This window comes from Mirounga leonina, unplaced genomic scaffold (genome assembly GCF_011800145.1).
Source record: "Mirounga leonina isolate KUSES-001 unplaced genomic scaffold, KU_Mleo_1.0 Mir_168, whole genome shotgun sequence".
Taxonomy (NCBI): Eukaryota; Metazoa; Chordata; class Mammalia; order Carnivora; family Phocidae; genus Mirounga; species Mirounga leonina.
Window position 1 is genome coordinate 52,750,632 of NW_023270426.1, and position 17,697 is coordinate 52,768,328.

At 38.3% G+C, this 17,697-nt stretch overlaps 1 protein-coding gene across 1 annotated transcript in view; it reads left to right on the forward strand.

Annotated features, from left to right (window-relative positions):
- ATP6AP1L (ATPase H+ transporting accessory protein 1 like) overlaps positions 1-16,408 on the forward strand; it is a 58,487-nt gene extending 42,079 nt beyond the window's left edge. The window contains exons 12-13 of the mRNA XM_035014780.1: positions 12,464-12,602; positions 15,495-16,408. Coding sequence (XP_034870671.1) covers positions 12,464-12,602; positions 15,495-15,532 — 177 coding nt within the window. The 3' untranslated portion in view covers positions 15,533-16,408. The remainder of the gene's footprint in view (positions 1-12,463; positions 12,603-15,494) is intronic.
- The last annotated feature ends 1,289 nt before the right edge of the window (positions 16,409-17,697 follow it).

Below are 17,697 nucleotides of genomic sequence, written 5' to 3' on the forward strand. Positions count from 1 at the left end.
TTTCTCTTTCTATGGTTCATCTACTCAGGTGCCCATTGCCCTGGAGGAACAGGCCTCAGAGGTCTCAGGGTATCATCCTCATTTGCTGCAGGAAACCAGGCTCATCACCATATTGGGAGCTCTGATTCTCATGGAGAATACCGGGTAGATCAGGGAGAGGTACCTTTAAGCAAATTCTTTTTGCCATGGAAAACCAAGGAAAATCAAACCAAAGGAAACACACAGTCGATTGCCAAAGAGGGTGTTATCTTTAGTCCTTTCCAAGAGACATCAGTTGTTTCTTGATATCTCTAATAGAAAACTTGTCAGAATAAATAAATTTGTTTCCAGTTCTGTCCTACTAATAAGTTTTGCCAATTAAATTATTTAATTGGTTGCAGTCATTAGTAAGGAAAATGTAGACACACCCAGGCTTTTCCTCTAAATGATTCCCCCAAATCTGCATTTATTTGTTTTGGGATCCAAGGTTCCTTTCAAAAATTTTCAAAATATTGATGGATTAACACACACAATCTGTTTCTTCCTTACTCAGAGGAAACTAAGTTAATGAATCATTGCTTCTCGTCAGCTGGTACTTGATTTGGAGCAGGATGAAGCAGGCCTTATCTCCCTGATATGGGTGGTGGACTTCTTAAAGTCTACGTGACAGTTAACAAAGAATAGAGTAAGGCATTTTGTATCTAGATTCGTTTGTATTTAGAATCAAGGAAGTGATAATATTTGGGTAGATAAACAGTGCTACTTCCTTCCTCTCTCTAGATCTACATATTCATATATGTGCTTTTTGATTTTTAGTTAGTAATATAATAAAATACAACCTATTTTGTAATAAATGCAATGCATAGGAGACCAATGAATCACACTAAAACTAAGGTTTTCCCATGGACTAAAGATTACTCATTACATGTAACTATCAGCTTTTCAGGAGAATACTGGGGCTATTTCCCAGACCATGTGAAACAAAACCAGCCCTTAGTTTTGTGTGAGATATTTAGTGGACTAAGCAAAATACAGTACCTCTTTTGAAATATCTGGATAATTGCTGAAATTCTCCACTTTTCTCTTTAGTGGATGTAGAACCCAAACTTGCAATTTTTTTTTAAAGATTTTATTTATTCATTTGAGACACAGAGATACAGTGAGAGAGAGAGAGAGAGAGCATGAGCAGGGAGAGAGGCAGAGGGAGAGGGAGAAGCAGGCTCCCTGCTGAGCCAGGAGCCCGATGTGGGGCTCGATCCCAGGACCCTGGGATTGTGACCTGAGCCGAAGGCAGATGCTTAACCATCTGAGCCACCCAGGCGCCCCCAAACTTGCAATTTTGAAATAGATGTATCTGTTTCACTTGCTGATGTAAAAGCACCTTATTTCTGTTTTTGATTCCCCCGTAATTTGTATTTTTCCCATAGGACATCTTGCTTTTATAGCTAATTTAAAACAAATTATCAATATTGAACAACTAGCAAAATGTTCATCAGCAAGCATTGATCAACCAGCAAAATTGTCATCAGCTTGGCATTCTATAGTACATATTTTCTTAATATTCATATATTTTATTAACATATCACACATACTTTTGATTTCAGGCTCTGTCCTTGTAAGTTCATATGGATTCACATGGCCCTGTTATTATATTTAATAATTTGTTGCTGGAGCTGATTTCCCAACTGCAGCATTTTTTTTTTTTTTTTATTTTAGGAGCACTAAAGAGTTGGTATTAGAAGTGTGAGGAACTGGGTAAGTCATTTAAATTAGTTTTATATTATTTAAGACTGCAAATGCTATAAGACGGCAAATATGAAATGTCTGTTATTAATGCTACATAGCATTTGTCACCCTTAAAATAGGTATTTAGAATAAGTGATCTCTCATTCATTAATTCATTCATTTACTCATTTATTTGTTCGTTTATTCAACAAATGGATATTAAGCATTTACTATATACCACAATGCTGAGACACACTAATGAGAAAATTTAGATAGAGGCCTTGCTTGGAGTCTGATGGAATAGTAAGTAACATTTATTGAGCATCTAATCTCCAGTTACCTTGAGAATTTTGACAATCCATGAATCTGACAACCATTCAGTTATAATATGGAATCTATAATCTTGGTGGAAGTCAAGGTGATGAAAGTCTTTCCATTTCTTGATCACACCCTTGCACCTAGAGAGCAGAGGGTAGGGAAAGAGAACATGGCAGCAATGTGAGGGGAAACGTAGGTAGCTGCTGCTGGTAGGAATGGGTTTATTTTTCTTGAAGGGTAAGGGTGGCTATATGTGTGTGAGGCATACTATGAAGGTGATGGTTATGTTCAGATTAAGAAAATGCAAAACTCAAAATCTCCTTGCTTTTCAGTGATTAAAGGAAAGTCAGCACAAGTTTGGGAAATATGAACCCCAGAAAAACACTTCTGAGGTCTTTTGTTTGCAGGTCTTGCATTTCTTCCCTTGCCTAAAAAATGTATTTCCTCTAGATCTCTTTATTGCATGGAATGAGGAGTAAAAGAGATTCCTGAAGGCCAATGAAATAAAGGAAGTCCGTTTTCTGAAGGGAATTCATGTGGTAACCCCTCTCTCATCTCTGGAATTTCCTGGGCTTGCCACTAAAGGAGTGGATACTAATCTTGCACATACTTGTGTTTCTAAGTGAGCAACTCATTTGGATATGTTGAGTACCATCCTTGGTACAGGAGATTTGTTAGAGGACTAAAGAGAGTAACGGTAGATTATTTGAGTAGATTTTAGTGCGGCATTCTTTTTAGGATTTGATGAGCTATCACCTACCTATGAAGTGAGTTATGGATGTGTTAAACTCTATGGGTTTTCTGATCTATCTATGAATGGAAACAGACTATGAGGATCGAGAGCTGAGACTATGTTGATGTCCACCCCACTATGGAGGGATGTTTCAAGCATTAAAGAGGTTGTGAGGTGCAGGTTTGTTGAACATCTTTGGATATATTTTGGTGAAAGACATCAGTAAAATATAACTGGCACTGGGTAAAGAGGTGTATTAGGAGAGCCTTGCAGTGTCATTGAGCACAGGGAGACAGCAAAGGCTGAAGCTTGGGAGATCATTTTTGGAAAATGTACTTCATCTGATGAAGAGGGAAGGCAGGATGACATGATGAACTGGACACAAAGCTGGTACTCATGTGGACACTGATGAATGGCAAACTACATGTACTGGGAAAATGAGTCTTTTAAATTTTTTTAAGATTTATTTATTTTAAAGAGAGAAGAGAGAGCTCGACAGCACTTGTGAGTGGGTGGAGGGACAGAGGGAGAGGAAGAGAGAGAGAGAAGCAGACTCCCCGTTGAGCTAGATCCCATGACCCTGAGATCATGACCTGAGCTGAAATAACGAGTTAGATGTTTAATCAACTGAGCCGTCCAGGTGCCCTAAAAAATGACTCTTTAACCTGAACCTTGATTCCCAAGAAGAGCAGATGGACAGAGAGAAGCTCCAGAAAGGAGCAATTCAAATGGGGAAAGTAAGAAATGTTTCAAAGAAACAAGTAAGTAGAAGAATTAAATGTGAAAATATGAGCATAAGGAACTCATTATCTGCCTCAATCTATTGTAGTATGTATACTATATATAATCTATTATATAATCTCTCTCTCTATATATAATCATATATATATATATATATATGATTTTTTTCCAGGAGGAATAGAGTACTTTAAAAAGGGGAAGTATGCTGAGAAGAAGAAAGAGTAATAGCATTTAAGACTCAGAGTAAAGTTCCTTCAAGAGGAGGACTATTTTAGCTCATCTAGTGGGTAACACTGTCAGGGATCAAGGAATTTAGCATGTGGTCCCACATACAGAGCTTTCCCCATCCGCATCTCGGGAGCAGTGGCCCCCTGACTCCTCAGATCACACACCGTGTGACTTCTTATGGGGCTATGTTAAGAACCTTGTCTTCTGACCACTTCGTCTTCTCACATCTGAGGGCACGAAGGACCACATCAAGGCTGCCATTTTGGCATTGACAGTATGCTGCTACACAGGTTCTGAGATGAATGAGATGCAGGATTGAGGCCTGCCAGGTGACGTGCAGGATACATAATGAGCATCTGCAAGAGTGAAGAAACTGCAGTGGCTTCTTTACAAATTGGTTGACTGCATGTTCACATACAACTTAGATACTGAACAATAAATTTTTTAAAGTGTTCAATTCATTTTGAATAACCTGACAGATACTCGATAAATATTTGAAATGAGTCCATTATAAAGTAGTGTTTATTACATGTGTGGTATGTTCCCAGAACTTTGATAGAACTGTAGGGAATTTTTTAAAAAGCTCCAAGGAGTTTATAATTTTGTTGACTTGCTTAAAAATGGATGTACTAAATTCTTAAATTTTTTATTTAACAAACATTTATATGAGAATACTGTGTGCCAGAGATTTTTCTAAGTGCTTTACAGATATTAACTCCTATATTCATCTAGATTAAATGACCCAATGATTGGAAGTGCATTTATGAGGACTTTTATAGAAAAGCCTTCTTGAACAGAGGGAATACAAAAGGTTGGATATATACTGTGAATATATGAAAGCCTAGAAATGGACTGTGATTTACTATTTTTCATGTCCAGAGCCCACTCTATGTAAATTTGTCAGGTAAGCAAAATTTGCCTACATGTTCCTCTGCCTTCAGATATCAACTGAGCCCTAAGTTTGTTTTTTGCTTTCTACAGTCTCTCATTCTGGTTTCCTGGGTGAGTTTATCTACCTGTGATTTCTGAAATGCTGGGGTAGGCCATGCACTGATGCCAATTTGGGTGCCAAGAATTATGGTAAGCTGTTCATGGGGATCCCTGGGATGTGTTTTGAGAAGGTGTCCAGTGATTCTCCTTGCATCTGAAGTTTCTGACTTTTATCAATGGAAGATGTGAATTTAACCAATTACCATGATGGTTAGGGTAATGCTGACTAGAAGTTCTCCCCACCTTTTATGAGAACACTCAGAGCCATGGGTGAATTATATTGACGAGTTGGCTTGCAGGAACTTCTGTTTACCCACAAGATGGCTTAAAATATTCTAATTGAATTTACAATCCCCATGCGTCATTCCTTACCAGAACAGACATTCTTCTAGTGGAGGCGCCAACCTGATCCCATCCAAATTCAGTGTCATTCCTAGAATAGCTAACAACCACTGCTAAATATTTCCCAAGTAAGCCCCGCTAAGAATAGTGTCTTACTTCTAGAGCTCTGACATGAGGAACTCAACACCCTGTTGGAGTCATGTCTGACTTATCAGCTGAACTTATTTTTGAGCGCTTTGTCCAAGTAAGACTGAGGAGGGTGGAGTCTGAGAAAGATTCAGGTTGACTGGGAGTCTAGTAAGACTCTCTGTATCATCTGTGACATGGCATTGAGTGATGCTGTATGAGACCAGAAGTGCCTGTAAGCACGCCTAAATGCTAGATCGACCACCTGTCAGTGCCTTGCGCACCAAAGAGACTTTCATTAACTCTGTCCAAAAATCAAAGTTTCACTTTTCCTATCTTGTGGTTCTTAAACATTAGTTGATATATCTATGATACCTCTCCTACTTGTGCTACAATTTGTTGAAAAGTTAAATCTCCATCTTGCTTTCTTTAAGGCAGAAAAACATGTTTTCTTCTTAAGAGGTTCAATTTATTATTTTTTTAAAGATTTATTTATTTATTTGACACAGAGAGACACAGCGAGAGAGGGAACACAAGCAGGGGGAGTGGGAGAGGGAGGAGCAGGCCTCCTGCTGAGTAGGGAGCCTGATGCGGGGCTTGATCCCAGGACCCTGGGATCATGACCTGAGCAGAAGGCAGACGCTTAATGATGGAGCCACACAGGCGCCCCAAGAGGTTCAATTTATAAGGGCTTATTATTAGTCCCCAAATTTACGATCACCTTACAGTTGATATGGTACTAGACACTGAAAGAGCAAGAATTATCCCATTTTTATGAATGAGAAATAGAGGCTCAGATGGGTACCTACTAATGGTTCATACTTAGCAAATAATAGGAGATTTTGAACTAGACCCCAGGTCTTTGGACTTCCTTGTGTGATATTGCCATTACTTAATCCTTAAGTGTCCAAGGGCTGGTCCCCACTGCCTCCTGCTCATGTATCTATCTGCTTTAGTTTGGCAAGGAAAAAAGGCTTTGGGGCTAGGAATGGGCCTCTAACCACAGCACAATGTTTAAGGCAAATGGTCTAATGTTTCCCAGTACCAAAAAGGATCATTTCTATAATATTTCTTATATGATTCTCTGTAGCCCACAAGAGTATCACAATATTTTTTGGTCTGAAGTACAAACTATTGTTTCGGCATGGCTGCATTTGTTTAACATGGATGGTTTGTGTTTAGACTGCCTTGTGCTTTCTTCTCTGGCCTAAATTATTCCTTCCAAGTTGGAATGTTTTTTTCTTCTTTGGCATCCATTAAAAATCATCACAACATGGCCACCCTCCAGAAACACTTCTGTAATGCCAACCACAGGACTCGATATCTAAAAATATGAGTTGAAAATGAGATTTAAGTTAATGCCCAGAAAGAAATCTTTCCATGTGTCTTTACTAAAATTTGGTAAAACCTATTCTAGGGAAAAGTGTGAAATACATGAAACCTTTATTGCTACTTCCTACAAAAACTTCCGCTGAGTAATTAGTGAGAGCTCGTCCTTTTCAACCTGACTCTCTCCTATTAGCCACTTTTCATCTTTTGACTTAAGGTTATGTAAGTTCAGAAGAGATTCTCGTTCTATCCAGAGCCCACAGCTGAGCAGCCTTACTGGGAAGAAGCAGGACTCCTCAGTGATGATTCCCAAGCTCTTGAAGTTTATATTTTCATTTGGCCATCATTTCTGTTTCCTTTGTGGAACTGATTAAATTCACCAAATGATGAAACATGAAATAAAATAGTTTGGGAAAAGTGTGGGCAGTTTAAAATTTCTTTGACATTTAGTGGGGAAACTGTAAAATTTAAAAAAGTTATCAATATTAATTAGCTGAGATTTCCTCACCCTTTCTTCCATCTAAAACCCCCTTCCAGTTCATTCCATAAGAATGATCATATTCTATAATAAACCATTCTTAGTTGCCTTTTATGTCTTTACTCAGCTTTTTCCTACATTTTCCATCTTCTGACTTTCACGTACAGTCTAATGATAAAGCCCTGTATACCCAGTCCAATCACTTATAATTCCTCAAATGCTCCAAATTTGGCATGTTACTCCTCCTCCCTCCCTCCCTTCTGTCTTCCTTTTTTTTCCTTCCTCCTTCTCTATCTCCCTTCCTTTTTTGCACACAAACTAGCATAGAAATTTTTAGGACAGGCTATTAGGGATTAGTAATAGTTACAGTTACCTTTTCTAGAAGATGTAAAAATAAAAGGCTGAATCCAAAGGTGAGACAGTAAACCCATTTAATACGTGATGATTGCTGACTTTTTTCTTATTGCATTTTCTTATTTTTATGGCTTTTATAGGTGGTTGGAAAAGTGCAGTGGACATTAATTTTGGAGGACAAGTCTGCAGCTGTTCTCTCTCCTAAGTAGTCTGTAAACCTCATGGCACCACATTTCCCAGCCTCACTCAGATTCAGACTTAGATTAATGGATTTAGTCACTCAGCCAGGTTTGGAATCTGTCAGCCTTATTGCTACTTTCGAAAGAAACCTTGGTCTCTCTCTTCTAAAGTTGACTATCTTTATCTACTGTGGATTATTGGGGATTCATACAAACCTAAATCTTAATTATTTTTTCCCAGAATAATTTTGTTCTCTCTTGGTCTTTTGGACTCAGATATTTCTGGCAGACTTTTCTGTGCATGTATTAGGATGTCACCATGTTATAGATTTTAAACTTTTGTAGTCGCCCTTAGGCCGTATCTGTATTTTTTCAGTAAGGCAGTCTTAGCTTTTGTCCCAGGCTGAACCTAGACTGATCAGTTTTCAAAATGTTGAGTTTTCCCTTGCCAAGGAGACCATGCTAGGATCGATCGAATCAAAAAGAGGATTCACAAGTCTGTGGCTCATAGCCCGTAGTTTTTTGGGTTTTGTGTGTGTGTGTGTGTGTGAGTGTTTTGTTGTTCTTTGCTTCCTATTCATTTCATGTTTTGCCCTATTAGACCCCTACTGTTTTTTTCAACTTTATTCAGGTATGATTGACAAATAAAAAGCATATATTTAAAGTACAACATGTTAATTTGATATACATATACACTGTGAAATGATTACGTGTGTGTGTGTGTGTGTGTGTGTGTGTGGTGAAAATACTTAAGATCTATTCTCTTAGCAAATTTCAAGTATACAATACATTACCATAACGATAGTCATCATGGTGTACAGTAGGTCTCCAAACTTACTCATCTCATAACTGAACTTTTGTACCCTTTGCCCAACATCTCCCCATTTCTCCACCCCTCAGCCTGGGATGACCACCATTCTCTCTGCTTCTGTAAAAAGTTCTGTTCCACTTTTTTAGATTCCACTTATAAGTGGTACCAGGCAGTAATTGTCGTTCTCTGTATGGCTTATTTCACTTAGCATAATGTCCTCCAGTTCATTCATGTTGTTGCATTTCTTTCTTTTTTTAAGTTTGAATAATACTCCATTCTGTGTGTGTATGTATATTACATTTTCTTTATCCATTCTTCTGTTGATAGACACTTAGGTTGTTTCCATATCTTGTCTATTGTAAACAATTCCCACGTCATGGAAGTGCAGATATCTTTGAGATAGTGATTTTATTTCCTTTAGATACATACCCAGAAGTGGAATTGCTGGATTATATGGTAGTTCTATTTTTAATTTTTTGAGGAACCTCAGTCCTGTTTTCCATGAAGGCTACACCAGTACACACTCCTGTCAACAGTGTAAAAGGGTTCCCTTTTCCTCACACCTTTACCAAAACTTGTTATAGTTTGATTTTTTGGTAATAATCACCCTAATAGGTATGAGATGATATTTCATTATGATTTTGATTTGTACTTACTTGATGATTAATGATGTTGAGCACCTTATCACGTACTTGTTGGCTATTTGTATGTCTTCTCTGGAAAAATATCTACTTAGTTTTTTTAATCTGGTTATTGTTGTTATTGTTACTGTTTGTTGTTTGTTTTTGCTGTTGAATTGTATGAGTTCTTTATAGATTTTGGATCTAACCTCTTATCAGATATATGATTTACAAATATTTTCTGCCATTGCATAGGCTGCCTTTTCATTTTGTTGATTTTTTTTTTTTTTTTTGCTGTGCAGAAGCTTTTTAGTTTGATGCAATTCCATTTGTTTATTTTTGCTTTTGTTGCTTTTGCTTTTCACCTCAAATCCAAAAAATCATCACCAAGACTGATGTCGAGCAGCATTTTCCCTGTGCTTTTTTCTAGGAGTTTTATGGTTTTAGGTCTTATGTTTAGACTTTTAAACCATTTTTATAATTTTAATTCCATTGTAATTAATATACAGTGTTCTTTTTATTTCAGGTGTACAATGTAGTGATTCAACAATTCCATATATTACTCAGTGCTCTTTAAGATAAGTGTACTTGTAATCCCTTCACCTGTTTCCCCCATCCCTGCTCCCATCTCCCCTCTGGCAACCATCAGTTTGTTCTCCATAGTTAAGAATCTGTTTGGGTGCCTGGGTGGCTCAGTCATTAGGTGTCTGCCTTTGGCTTGGGTCATGATCCCAGGGTCCTGGGATTGAGCCCCACATCAGGCTCCCTGCTCAGTGGGGAGTCTGCTTCTCCCTCCCCCACTCCTCCTGCTTGTGTTCCCTCTCTGGCTATCTCTCTCTCTCTGTCAAATAAATAAATAAAATCTTAAAAAAAAATCTGTTTTTTGGCTTATCTCTTTTTTTTCCTTTGTTCATTTGAATGAAATCATATGATATTTGTCTTTCTCTGATTTATTTTGCTTAGCATTATACTCTCTAGATCCATCCATGTTGTTGCAAATGGCAAGATTTCATCCTTTTTTATGGCTGAATAATATTACATTATGTGTATGTGTGTGTGTGTGTGTGTGTAGACAAAGACAAAGACTCTTACATTTGTTAAGAGTATGGTAATTGTATTCTCCTAGTAGAAGATTCTTTTTTCTGTCATTATATATTGCCAACCTATGCAATGGAAGAAAATATTTGTAAACCACTATATATATATGTGTGTGTATATATATATATATATATATACACACACATATATATATACACCACATCTTCTTTATCCATTTATCTATCAGTAGACATAATTTAGCTATTGCACATAATGCTACAATAAACATAGTGGTGCATATATCCTTTCAAATTAGTGTTTTTTATTCTTTGGGTAAATACCCAATAGTGTATTACTGGATTGTAGGGTAGTTCTATTTTTTAATTTTTTGAGGAATCTCCATATTGTCTTCCACAGTGGCTGCAACAGTTTGCATTCCCATCAGCAGTGAACTAGGGGGTTCCTATTTCTCCATATCGTCACCAACACTTGTTGCTTCTTGTCTTTTTGATTTTAGCCATTCTGACAGGTGTGATGTTTTGATTTGTATTTCTCATTGTGGTTTTGATTTGTATTTCCCTGATGATGACTGATGTTGAGCATCTTTTCATGTGTCTGTTGGCCATCTGGATGTCTTCTTTGGAGAACTGTCTGTTCATGTCTTCTGCCCATTTTTAAATTGGAGTATTTGTTTCTTTGGTCTTGAGTTGTATCAGTTTTTTTTAATATACTTTGGGTACTAAACCTTTATTGGATATGGTATTTGCAAATATCTTCTCCCATTCTTTTAGTAGTAAGTTGTCTTTTAGTTTTGTTTGTTGTTTCCTTTGCTGTACAGAAGCTATTTATTTTCATGTAGTCCCAATTTTATTTTTGCTTTTGTCTCCCTTTCTTCAGGAGACATATCTAGAAAGATATTATGGTTGATGTCAGAGAAATTAATGCCTGTGCTCTCTTCTAGGATTTTTATGGTTTCAGGTTTCATATTTAGGTTTTTAATCTCTTTTGAGTTTATTTTTGTGTATGGTGTAAGAAAGTGATCCAGTTTCTTTTTTCCTTCCTTCCTTTCTCTTTTTTTTTTTTTTTTTGTATATAGCTGTCCAGTTTTCCCAATACCATTTGTTGAAGAGACTGTCTTTTTCCCACTGCATATTCTTGCCTCTTTTGTTGAAGATTAATTGACTGTGTAATTGTGGGTTTATTTCTGGGTTTTCTATTCTGTTCTATTGATCTATGTGTCTGTTTTTGTGCCAGTACCACACTGTTTTGATTACTACAGCTTTGTAATGTAACTTGAAGTCCGGAATTGTGATGCCTCCAGCTTTTTTTTTTTTGCTTTTTTTCCCCCTTTCTTTTTCATATGGCTTTGGCTATCAGGGGTCTTTTGTGGTTCATTCCATACAAATTTTAGAATTGTTTGTTCTAGTTCTGTGAAAAATGCTGTTGGTATTTTGATAGGGATTGCATTGAACGTGTGGATTGCTTTGGGTGGTATAGACATTTTAACAATGTTTTTCTTCCAATCCATGAGCATGGGATGTCTTTCCATCTCTTTGTGACATCTTCAATTTCCTTCATCAGTGTTTTATAGTTTTTAGAGTACAGTTCTTTCACCTCTTGGTTAAGTTTATTTCTAGACATTTTATTTAGTTTATTTTTTGGTGCAATTGTAAATGGGATTGTTTTCTTAATTTCTCTTTCTTTTGCTTCAATATTAGTGTATAGAAATGCAACAGATTTCTGAACATTGATTTTGTATTCTGCCACCTTACTGAATTCATTTATCAGTTCTAGTAGTTTCTTGGTGGAGTCTTTAGGGCTTTCTATATATAGTGTTTAGTTTTAGGTATTATGTTTAAATTTTTAATCCATTTGAGTTGTTTTTTGTGTATTCATGTATGGTGTAAGATAAGGGTCCGGTTTCATTCTTTTCCATATAGACATCCATTTTTCCCACTCTTATTTACTGGGTGAGAGCCTGAGATGCAACCACCTGTGGGCAGCACATGTCCTGTGGGATGGCACACAGTTGGCCTTCACAGATGATCTATCACATAGTTTGCACTCATTTGGTGAACTGAACATATGGCTTGTCAGAAACATTTTTCTTCTGTGTTTTAGCATGTGCCTTGAAAGGGAAATTTAATCCAGATGTGTCGAAGATTCATTTACACTTAAATCATTAAAGCATTGTTCTGAGGTTTCGATGCCTAACAAGTCTTTCGACTTTTTCCAAGCCACCCTAAATGCTTTGCCAAGGGCAAATCTAATGCCCAGCACCAGAAAATGCAGGTTTTCTCCTTGAGTCTAAAATCCTTGCTTATATCTCAGGGAAAAGGATTTTTAGCAGTCAACATCTACCTGCTCCTGTTTCTAAGTGTCTCAGAGGAGTGGAGCTCTGGAAGGGTAAAATATGATTTGGCATGATTTATACATCTGGCCCCAATATGGGCCTGTTTTCTAACTTGGCAGGAGGTACAGGATGTATTCTACTTTCATCTACCTCTGCTTCATTGGAGACATTGTGCGATGCAAACCCCAGACGATTCTGAGTTCATCTGGTCAATGGAAATGGAAGGGAAGAAGCCTCTCTTCACTGCAAGGATTTGGGGTAAACATATTAAAGAGCATGAATGCATAGAGAAGCATTATGTTTCTATTGTTCCAAGACAAGAGCCAAGCCGCCAGGGATGAATCTGCATTTTACCAATAGACTTACATCCTTCACCTGGCTAATAACTTCAGTTACCTCACTTATGGTTAGAGTTGGTCTTACGATAATGTGGTGATGCCAGAAAGGCTGCCACCAGAAGGAACCTCTTTTAGTATCTTTCCCCTTCTTGTTCATTTTTGATATTTACCTTTAACTCTTTCCCTGTGCTCAGAAATTGCCCCAGGTCCTTCTGGGCATCCAGGAAAACATGAGCTAAATTAAGTCCTATGAAATTCCTCCTGAGATCACACCATTTCCGCAGGATGGGTGACAACTTGAGGCAGGGATTATGTCTCTTTTATTTCTGTGTCCCTGGTGTTTAGTAAAGTACCTGTGCATACAATCGATGCTCAAGTCACGTTTGCTGAACAAATTTAGTATCTTTGTACATGAGAGAGTCATGCTAAATTCAAAAGGCTGAATTCCTGACCATGAAATTTCAGCTGTTAACCTAATCTCAACAAACAGCCTGTCTTTCTATATTTTGTATAGTGGTTTCATCCATTCAAACCTCAAATCCACAGCAGGAAATACACCAAATAATGGCAGCCCATGGGTCATTGTTTTTGAGTGGAAGTCTTTCCACTACCCTCCAGTCACCCAAGGAGTATAGGAAATGTCAGAAATGTCCAACCCTTGGGACAGAATGAGGCTGAGGCTGAGGCTTCTTTGCTGATTGGCTTGCCCTTGTGTTGAGGCAGTGTGTGGGTCCACTTATTACCTGTGAGATTCTGGTCTGTTATCTGTGGGTTGAAGTTCTCATCTCTGTAATGGGAGGTGTAGACTAGTTCAGGTGTTCTACCTATACCACTCATTTTATATGTCACTTTTTGTGAAGATAGTCAGACTTCAGAAATTATTCAGCTTCAGGTTATTTCGGACAGGGACAGAGTCAGTCTTTTTCTGGCTATCCCTACTGTTCTCTCTACTATACTTTTGAAAACTCATGTAAACCAATTTAGCCAATGACAATGTCAGTTTCTTTTGGTGATTACAGGTTACTTCCAATAGTTAAAAGTAAGTGGGAACTGATAGCTCCTTTCCCCACCCTAGTTACCAGGTGTTAGGAATAGTGAAAGCAAGTCTTAGATGTAATTCTACTATAATCTAACATTTTTTAGTAAGCAGTCATGTAATTGGCTTGATAACTTCTTTGTCCTTCACGGCACTCAGGCCCAACACTTTGCATAAATATTCACATCAAGGCAGATAAAACAGTATTCCTGAAAGGGAGGAAGAAGCCCTCTAGTTTGAATAGGCAGAAAAGTCCTTCATCAAGTGGAGGAAGACTGGACCAGACCTAGGGTCTCACATTGAGAGGGAATGTGACAAATTTTTATCCTTTTTCATAAGGTTAAGATGCCTGCATACAATTTCTATCTGACCACTATCTCGAACACCTGTTATTTCACCAATGAAAATATTATCTAACATGTTTACATGAATTCTGTCTTCTAGTACAGATTTGAAAAGCCATATTGAAAGCTGCTTGCAGTAGGCTTCTCAGAGAATGTCTGATTAGGGTCTTTTAAATGCTAACTAATCACCCCATGAGGAGTTCAGATTAGTTAAGGTTCCCATACAAATATATTGCTCTGTTTGCGAGTATTTTAAAATAAATTAGATACTATAACAGCCTTGAGAACGGATAATTTTTATGATCCTATCAATAAAAATGTGATTATCCTCCTTCTGTATGTATGTAAAAGTCTAAAATGTCAAACTGAAACAATTTTGAACCAAGGTTAGTTGCATCGTTGTTTAACTTAACGTCCAACAATGTATAAAATGATCTCAGGTATCTGCTGTTTTAAATGTGTTTATTTTAAATGAAAAATGGAAATAATACTTTTAAAAATGAAATTATTTATGTCATCAGTTTATTATTCACAACATAGTTAACATATTTTTAAAGTCTTAAAATGAAATATTTTTGAATAAGTTATTTTGATAGTTTTTAAAATTATATAACATGACATCTTTGTGAAATCATGTATTTGTATAAGGAAATGCGTTTTAGTCACAGCAGGGAAATTTCATCTAACTCATTCAAGCATGACTCTTACATTTGTTAAGAGTATGGTAATTGTATTCTCCTAGTAGAAGATTCTTTTATTCTGTCATTATATATTGTCATTTTTAGATACAAAACTAATTTCTGTCATATCTTGCCAAAAAAAATGGGCCACATTTCCAAGCAATCACATTATTATTCATACTCTGAGCATTTTTTTCTATTATAAAAAGATCTCCCCTTTATCAGCCGTGTGTGACTCTGGACTTCAAAGGAAATAGATGTATACATGTGACGGTTAAGTGTGGAGGCAGGATCACTTGCCTCATTCATCTGTTACTCCCCCTGAGTGCCTACTAGGTGTCAGGTGCTATGCTGAGCACAGGATTGGATGTGTGAATGTAGCAAGAAGCCGACAGATGTGTACCTAGTGTCCTGGGGCTACAGCCAAGTACCAAAGAAGAGATGTGCATTGGTTTCATGGGCCAGACTTTGTGTCTTCCCACTCTGAGTTCCACCTTGAGGTCAGGGGTTGTCTTGCTAATTTTGTTTTCAGTGAGTGGGGGAGGGGGAGGTAAAATAGGACAGCAATTAATTCTGTGTGTAAAATACTGTATACATATAATCACATACACAAAGACAGAGTGAAACAATCTTCTGTGTGCCAGGCATATATAGAAGTCTCCCTGGGGCATCCCACGCACACTCTCAAAGTTTTAAATGCTACCCATATGCTGATGGTGCCAAAATATTAATCTATAGTTCTCATTTTTCAGGCTTGTACACGCAGATGCCTTCTGGGCCCTCCACGTAGACATGGTTCAAGAACTTCAAATTCAAAGTAAGCCAAGGTGTTGCCCATGTAGACCTGTGTGCCTCAGTTAATGGTAGACCCAAGGCTGAGGTAGAAACTTGGGAGCCATTCTAGACTTTCCCCACTCTTTCAGATCCATGTCTAATACAGTATTATATCCTCCTGATTCTAGTTCCTAAATACTCGTGATCATTATCTCCTCTTTATCCCTATTATTTCTGTTTTAATGCAGTGCCCTCATTGCAGACCACCTTAAGAATCAGAAGAACCACCTGTCTGATCTGCGTCCTCCATTTATCTTCCTCAAAGTCAAACTCCACACAGCCCAGAGCATGATTTATTAAAAACACAAATCTAACCAGGCTACTTCTTTATTGATGTCACTTCAATGGGTCTACCTCAATTATGGCAGCAATGTTTATACTATAGGTGGGAACCCATCAATGGGTTATGAAATCAGTTTAGTCACTTGTGATCAGAGTTTTAAAGTTACATAGGGGCGCCTGGGTGGCTCAGTTGGTTAAGTGACTGCCTTCGGCTCAGGTCATGATCCCAGGGTCCTCGGATCGAGTCCCACATCGGGCCCCTGGCTCTGCGGGGAGCCTGCTTCTCCCTCTGCCTGCCACTTCCCCTGCTTGTGCACGTGTGCTCTCTGTCTCTCTGTCAAATGAATAAATAAAATCTTAAAAAAAAAAAAGTTAAATAGGATAGATTAGGATAAAATAGACTAGAGAACAGTGATCCCCACATAGTGAGAGTAAGTAATGATTGCAAAACTTTTGTTGGAAATTGTGTGTGTGTGTGTGTGTGTGTGTGTGTGAGATGGGGCTGGGTGACTATGAAAAATGCACTTCATTTTTCTTTTTAACTGGGAATCCTGATTTAGCAAAAATTAAAGCTACTGATAAAGAACTTCTCAAAATTTGCTACAGAAATACACTTAAGGACTGAAGAGGATGAATGCAATCCCCAGGGAACATAGGGATATCCTCTTTATAAGTAAAACAAAATTCCTATATTATCTTTACAATTTACTCATCAAATTTTACATTCTTCTTACTAACAAATCTACATTTATCTTATCATAAATGCAATGCTTTAAATGACTTACATGTGTTTCTTTACCCTGAGGCTTTGCATAGTCCTGCCATGGCACCTGGGGTCCTCATTCCTTGTCTCAGAAAGCAGACCAAATGTTAATGGTCGAGCTGCTCAGCATGGGCTGTGCTGTCTTTTGAAGATCTACCCCTGTCTGTGGGGACTCCTTTGCCTAGTACTTTGGGTTCCAGAAATACGCAGCTGCCCTTGTGTCTCTCTGTCCCTCCCCTTCCATGACTATGACCTTCATGCCTTCGCCCTTCCTCTAGCTTCTGTCTCAAATGTCCTCCGTCTTGTCCTTCTCCAGGATTTTTCCCCTTCTTATGTTAGAGCTCAGCTAAGGAGTCATTCCCCTGTGGGAAGCCACCCTGACCCACATTATCTGCTGAGGTGACCAGGCTGCTGCATTACCCTGTCCCAAGCAGGAGGTGCGATGACATAGAATACAATCATGTTTAAAAGTATAGATCCTGGTGACTGTCATCAGCATGACACAATTGAACATTTATTTCCTGATATGTTATTGCAGCAGAATGTTACCTTGGAATATTAATTTGTATTTTGCTTGTTGCATGTTCCAGCTCCCCTTTCAAATACTTGGCTGATGGGCCCTTCGGAATCGTTCCCTCTGGGAGGAAAGGAGAAACTGTGTAGAGGGAAATCGGCCTGCCTTTTGTCCAGGAATCACATGAAGTGTACTGGATGGAGAGAAAGGAGCGGGGTTGTGGGGGCACCTTTGTGGACAAGCAGAAAGGGAAAAGAGAGACTCCCAAAAGGGGAGATGGGGGAGGCTGGTAAATATGAGCAGACCCTTGGCCAGCAGGAAGACCTCAGAGGTGGCTGCGTGGTATGTTGATCACATGGTCTCCAACCTTGGCAAAGGCTCCTGATCCCCGAGAGAGGCAAGGAGGTGGCAGAGCTTCTGGCCCAGAGGGAATCATGTGGGCCAAGACATGAGGCCCTTAAGCAGAAACCAGAGCATCAGAGGGGCAGGTGCCACATGAAGAAGGCCTCCTGGTGTCCTTGAGCTATGGAAGGCTCAACCCTGAGAGGGAGGGAGTCCAACA